Source organism: Podarcis gaigeae, assembly GCF_964106915.1.
Source record: "Podarcis gaigeae genome assembly, chromosome: 8".
NCBI classification, from domain to species: Eukaryota; Metazoa; Chordata; class Lepidosauria; order Squamata; family Lacertidae; genus Podarcis; species Podarcis gaigeae.
The window spans coordinates 84,829,773-84,836,755 of NC_139684.1; the positions used below are offsets into that span (position 1 = coordinate 84,829,773).

The window sequence follows — 6,983 nt, forward strand, 5'->3', positions numbered from 1 at the left end:
GTAGTCCAGAGGACACCAGGTTGCCGCTGCCTTCCTTGAATCCACCTGTGCTAGTCTTGCCATTATAGGGTATTTTTTTACCCTTTCAGGGATAAAGGGTCTGAGTAAGAACTCAGTGGGACGCGGGTGGCGCTGTGGGTTAAACCACAGAGCCTAGGACTTGCCGATCGGAAGGTCGGCGGTTCAAATCCCCGCGACGGGGTGAGCTCCCGTTGCTCGGTCCCTGCTCCTGCCAACCTAGCAGTTCAAAAGCACGTCAAAGTGCAAGTAGATAAATAGGTACCGCTCTGGCGGGAAGGTAAACGGCGTTTCCGTGCGCTGCTCTGGTTCGCCACATGACCCGGAAGCTGTACGCCGGCTCCCTCGGCCAATAAAGCAAGATGAGCGCCACAACCCCAGAGTCAGCCTCGCTTTATTGGCTGAGGGAGCTGGCGTACAGCTTCCGGGTCATGTGGCCAGCATGACTAAGCCGCTTCTGGTGAACCAGAGCGAACCAGACCTTCTGATCAGCAAGTCCTAGGTTCTGTGGTTTAACCCACAGCGCCACTCACGTCCCAGAGACTACCTTACACTGTGTTTAAAACCAAAATCACATTTGGATGGAAACTGTTTCTCAGGCGGCTAGTCCTAGTCTTTATAACCCTGTACCTTCTTCCAGAAGGCAGAAGCTGAAAGAGATCATTTCCGGGGTGCACACTATCCTGCGCTACCTCTGCAGCCTTCTTATGGCACCTGGAAGCATAGATTTGATCCAGGGTGGGAAGAGTGCGCCCAATTATTCTCTCCGCAGTCTTTACAACCTTGGACAGCATTGTTTTTCCTCTAACAGTGCAGCTCCCAAACCACACACAGAGACCGTAAGTTAATACACTCCTCAGAAGGGGAAGGAGGGGAATAACAAAATGCTTGCATTGAATTAAAATCTGAGTTAGCGAGAGCATAAACTCTATTTGGTGCAATCTTTTACTTTTGGGTAGTGTGATGGCCTGGGATTTGGACTCGGATGCTGAACCTGAGGGATCCCAGCCTGCACAGGATTCCCCGCCTCCAGAACCAGGTGAGCTGGGGCTGGGGTTTGAGCCTGAAGGGTCCTCACCTCTGCGGGATCCTCAGGTGAGGGCATCAGCTGAGTCTGCTCTGGCTCCTGAGGTGATGGAGGACCCATTGCCTGCAGGTGCTCCACTCTCAGCCCCGTCAGAGGAAGCTGAGGTTGCCTCTGGGTCCGGTAACCCTCCAGCCTCTCCTGAGCTGCAGAGGCTCAGGGCAGAGAGGCGGAGGGAACTAAGTTCTCGCAGGAGGAGTGCTCAGCTCCAGGCCAGGAGAGGCGAGTCACCTGTGGACCTGTGGACGGGGTTCCCCTCCCCAAATACAGTGGTGCCTCGCAAGACGAAAAGAATCCGTTCTGCAAGTCTCTTCGTCTAGCGGTTTTTTCGTCTTGCGAAGCAAGCCCATTGACGGCTTAGTGGATTAGCGCTATTAGCGGCTTTAACAGCTTTTAGCGGCTTATCGGATAAGCGAATAAGAGGCTTAGCGGCTTAGAAAAAGGGGGGGGAAAGGAAAAAAACCCCGCAGGAACTCGCAAGACATTTTCGTCTTGCGAAGCAAGCCGATAGGAAATTCATTTTGCGAAGCACCTCCAAAACGGAAAACTCTTTCGTCTAGCGAGTTTTCCGTCTTGCAAGGCATTCGTCATGCGGGGCACCACTGTAACAGCTGCGCTCAAGGTCTGCATGTTCTTCCCCTCTGTTATCCCCTCCTGCTTTCTGTTCACTATTTGGGGCAGAGGCTTCTCTCTCTTCCCCCCTCCTTTCTTTTGCCCTCCTTGCTCTTTAAAGTGCTACCTTTATGCTGACAACCACCACACAATATGCCCACCTGCGCTGCTCTTCGTTCTGGTCCGTGGTGGAGATGGTGAGGCATTCGTCCATATGGCCGTGGAAGAGGCGCATAACATGGCCTCCGGTCACATATCCTGCGTGGACCACCCAAAAAAATAGGGATTAGAGAGCATGGGATCACAAGCAGAGTGAGGAAACTAATACATCAGAGTGCACATGGAATTGCCCAAGAAAGGTATTAGATTGTTTTTGTATGGCACAACTGCAGCTAGAATTTTCTTAGCTAAGAATTGGAAAACACAAGAAGTCCCAACAGTGGAGGAATGGCAGATGAAGATGATGGACTTTTCGGAGCTAGCCGACCTCACCGGAAGAGTCCGCGACCAGAAGGAGGAGGAGTACCAGGACGATTGGTTGAAATTCAAAGACTATTTGGTTAAATATCCTAAGATAACTTAATTGGAAAAACTTGCAAATACCAGATAGACTTAGGATTTAAAATATGTGATGTTAGAGAATAATATGTTTAAAGTTAAAATGAAAAGGAAGAAAGATGTTAAGTGACTAAGTTAATTTTATGAGAAAATTGGTTTTGGAAAACTGTTATAATGATATGCAATGAAACTCAGCCAGGGGATTCAAGGAGGTCATTTAACAATGTCACCAAGATTGGATCAAGTACAATTAAGATGTATGTTTGTTTGTTTAAAACTCTGGAAAATCAATTTAAAAATTTGGGGGGGAAAGAAAGAAAAGAAAATGCATGATGTACATTGTCTTTGCTAGTGTCATCTCAAGCCATATTCCCGCCATACATTTGAAGAGCTACGGTGTCACTTTAAATCGTTGTGGCTTCCCGGAAATAATTCTGGGCGCTGTAGTTGGTTAAGGGCACTGAGAGGTCTTAGAAGGCCCCTGTTCCTCTGCTGGAGCAACAATTCCCAGAGTTCCCTGTTAAACTACTGTGTGCTTATAGCTCTGTGAGAGCCAGTGTGGTGTAGTGGTTAAGAGCGGTAGACTCATAATCTGGTGAACCGGGTTCGCTTCCCCGCTCCTCCACATGCAGCTGCTGGGTGACCTTGGGCCAGTCACACTTCTCTGAAGTCTCTCAGCCCCACTCACCTCACAGAGTGTTTGTTGTGGGGGAGGAAGGGAAAGGAGAATGTGAGCCGCTTTGAGACTCCTGAAGGGGAGTGATAAAGCGGGATATCAAATCCAAACTCCTCCTGTGCGGGGGGATAGGGGTCTCCTAAGAGCTCTCAGTGATGATAAACACAATACAGCTCCCATAATTCTTTGCGGGGAGCCATGTATTGTGTGAATGTGGCCTGAGTAAGTCTTATCATAGTCCTGTAACTATGTTAGTTCTCTGCACTTCCACATTAGCTTACAATTTATTTATTTTTCAAAAGCCCTCGTGAAAATTCATCAGCGTTCCAGTCTGCAGTTTCTACTAATAGGCATTCTTTTCGTAAGCAATCTTCCCTAACGTAACATAACTTTTTGGGTGCCGTTTTCACTAATATATGCAATTCCATTCGCATTTCCCCCTCATGTGCACCTTTTCTGGGCTGGAAAACTGCATCACAAAATTCGGAGCAGCGTGAATTCCAAGGCGCAACTGTGCATTGTTCCAAGAGATGTGAATGTGGTAGGTTTGTGTGAATGGCCTTGTCACCTCCATCCAAATGCAATAAAGAATGGGGTTCCTCGGTGGTCTGCCATCTAGGCACTGACCACACCGAGACCTGCTTAGCTTCAGCAAGGGGGCTGTGTCATGTGACCTCAAACCACACCCCAAGGAATCAAATACCTTCCTCGCAGCCTGAGCAGATGGGGTTCATGTTCCAAAGTGTTTGCATGAAGGAGGCATCTGCCTGGAGCTCTCCACTGGCTGTAGACAGGTGCTGGGGGAGAACAAGGACATTGTTGAGACATAGAAGAAACAAAGCGGGCGGGGAGTGAGATCAAGGGCTTAATAGTCCCCACGGATTCATGGAATCATAGAATTGTAGTGTTGGAAGTAATAATAATAATAATTTATTATTTATACCCCGCCCATCTGGCTGGGTTTCCCCAGCCACTCTGGGCGGCTTTCAACAAAACACTAAAACACAATAACCTATCAAACATTAAAAGCTTCCCTAAACAGGGCTGCCTTCAGATGTCTTCTAAAAGTTTGGTAGTTATTTTTCTCTTTGACATCTGGTGGGAGGGTGTTCCACAGGGCGGGTGCCACTACCGAGAAGGCCCTCTGCCTGGTTCCCTGTAACTTGGCTTCTCACAGCGAGGTAACCGCCAGAAGGCCCTCGGCGCTGGATCTCAGTGTCCTGGCAGAATGATGGAGGTGGAGACGCTACTTCAGGTATCTGACCTTCTGATCGGCAAGCCCAAGAGGCTCAGTGGTTTAGAGACACACACATACACTCACCAGGTACCGCTCAGAGGAGACGCTGACAAGGATCAGGTCATCACCCACGCGCACCTTCTCCCCTTCCGATCGCTGCTTGGAGGCAGGATGGATGGTCCACCAACAGGCTTCCCCTAGTGGTGAGAGAGATTGTGGGTAGACGTCTACGAGAAACTAGCTATAAGATCTGCTGGAAGTGTAAAATTAAAGAAGGCAATTTCTACCATATGTGGTGGACTTGCGAAGAAATGAAGAAATTTTGGGATTAGATTTATAACGAGCTAATTTTTTTAAAAAAATATACCTTCCCTAAAAGACCAGAAGCCTTCTTACTAGGAATAATTGGGGATGAAATTTAAAAAGAAGACAAGACACTATTCCAATATTCAACAGCAGCGGCCAGAATACTAATTGCACAAAACTGGAAAAGTTCAAACACACCAACGGTTAAAGATTGGCAAACAAAATTATTTGAATATGTTGAATTAGCAAAAATGACGCAAAAAAATTAGAAAACAAAAAAATACAAAGTTCATTAGTGATTGGAATAAATTTATGGTATATATAGAAGGAAACTATAGGAATTTAAAAACTATAGCAGGTCTATTATAAACCTTACGACGCGCAAACCATCAAAAATTTATTAGCTGCAGAGAAAATTTCTTTCTCTTTAAGAAGCCCGAAATCGGGAGGGAAGGAGGTCAATAGGAGGGTAGAAGAAAGATCTAAATACCTAAAGGCATAAAGTTTTAAAGTATAAGACAAAGAACCTAACAGAAATTGATGTGGTTTTTTGGGGGGTGTTACGTATGGATATTTGTTCTTTCCTGTTTCCCATTCTTTTTTTCTGAAACTATTGTTTCGTTTTTTGTCTTTTTTTCTGGGGGGGGGGTTTGTAACTGAAACTCAATAAAAAGATTTTTTTTTAAATAAAAAAAAAAGAGAAACTAGCTATATTCCATTATTTGCTCTGGGGTCACACCAGACAGGCACCTACAGTATTGGCATATAGATGGGCTGCTTCAGATTCATCAGTTCTCCTGAGTCAGTGGTTCCCAAAGTGGGCATTACTGCCCCCTGGGAGGCGGTGGCATTACCTAGGGGGGTACTAAGAGGCAAGGGGGCAGCAGGGGGGCACTGGAGGGGGAAATTACTAGGTACAGCTGGCATCCGTGGATCAAGTTCATCAATTAAACCAAATAGAGTGGTGCCCCGCAAGACGAACGCCTCGCAAGACGGAAAACCTGCTAGACGAAAGGGTTTTCCGTTTTGGAGGCGCTTCGCAAAACAAATTTCCCTATGGGCTTGCTTCGCAAGACGAAAATGTCTTGCGAGTTCCTGTGGGGTTTTTTCCTCTTCCCCCCCTTTTCCTAAGCCCTAAGCCGCTTATCAGCTGATCCGCTAAAAGCCGCTAAACCGCTAATAGCGCTAATCCGCTAAGCTGTCAATGGGCTTGCTTCGCAAGACAAAAAAACCGCTAGACGAAGAGACTCGCGGAACGGATTAATTTCGTCTTGCGAGGCACCACTGTAGTTTTAACTGGATTTTGAATAAATGTGCAATTAATTGTTACGGCTTGGAATTTGATTGTGTTATTATCTACCGAAGTGGGTCATGCAAACTGCTATTCCGAATGTTTTTATAGGCTAGGGTAAGGGGCACAGGGAATGAGTTTTTGGGGAAAGGGGATGGCCAGAAAAAGTTCGGGAACCACTTACCTAGGTTTTCCCTAAGGGGGCAATCCAGTTATCTTTGATGTAAAAAGGTAAAGGTAAAGGACCCCTGACAGTTAAGTCCAGTCGCGAACGACTCTGGGGTTGCGGCGCTCATTTCGCTTTACTGGCCAAAGGAGCCGACGTTTATCCGCAGACAGTTTTTCCGGGTCATGTGGCCAAATTGACTAAGCTGCTTCTGGCGAACCAGAGCAGCACACGGAAATGCCATTTACCTTCCTGCCGGAGTGGTACCTATTTATCTACTTGCATTTTGATGTGCTTTCGAACAGCTAGGTTGGCAGGAGCAGGGACCGAGCAACGGGAGCTCACCCCGTCATGGGGATTCAACCACCGACCTTCTGATTGGCAAGCCGTAGGCTCTGGGGTTTAAACCACAGCGCCACCCGTGTCCCTTTACTGTATTAAGATTATTTGCTGATTTGTACTTGTTCTATTGCTGAGATTTAATCGGGCAAAAGTGCAACATAAAATATGCAAATTGAGCAGCTTGCATAATTTATGTTTCACTTTGGCCCAATAACATTTCATTAAAGGCTACTCAATTTGCATCATGTAGCCAGGTCACAGAATTATTCCGCACCACCACCAGCAGCACAGAATTTCAGTTGTCTGCGTGCAGATTTGTTTTGTTCTGTGTTTGCACTGAGTGGGACTTTACCCCTCTGAGACTCAACACAGTCCCATTGCCGCTGAACGGTGCCTGGAATGTAGAATGAGCTAGGAATATTCTCCTCCTCTTCCCCGCTGCAAACAAAAACACCCGCAAGGTGGCAATTCCTTGGGGTGTAAAATCACATACCTGTTGCATCCTCCTGAAGGCCCACGTCAAAGGCAAGTTTATCCGTCAGGGAGCGGGATGTGGTTAGGCAGCTCAAATACTGCAAATCGGGAAGGAAAGAAGATCAAGAAACGTTCTCTGAAGTTCTTAAGCTCAAGTGTGTGTGCGCGCGCGTGCCGGGGAGATCAACCACCCTGGTTTCTGTACCTTAAATTGCAGTT

At 46.9% G+C, this 6,983-nt stretch overlaps 1 protein-coding gene and 1 long non-coding RNA gene across 13 annotated transcripts in view; one reads left to right on the top strand and one right to left on the bottom strand.

Annotated features, from left to right (window-relative positions):
- RYR1 (ryanodine receptor 1) overlaps positions 1–6,983 on the bottom strand; it is a 224,394-nt gene that overhangs the window by 168,594 nt on the left and 48,817 nt on the right. For all 12 annotated transcript variants that reach the window (XM_083753557.1, XM_083753554.1, XM_083753553.1 and 9 more), the window contains exons 5-8: positions 6,784–6,862; positions 4,270–4,382; positions 3,652–3,745; positions 1,876–1,972 (exon numbers count right to left, since the gene is read on the bottom strand). In XM_083753557.1, coding sequence (XP_083609683.1) covers positions 1,876–1,972; positions 3,652–3,745; positions 4,270–4,382; positions 6,784–6,862 — 383 coding nt within the window. The remainder of the gene's footprint in view (positions 1–1,875; positions 1,973–3,651; positions 3,746–4,269; positions 4,383–6,783; positions 6,863–6,983) is intronic.
- The window catches only part of LOC310851820, a 626,966-nt gene that overhangs the window by 9,782 nt on the left and 610,201 nt on the right, over positions 1–6,983 (top strand). The window lies entirely within an intron of this gene.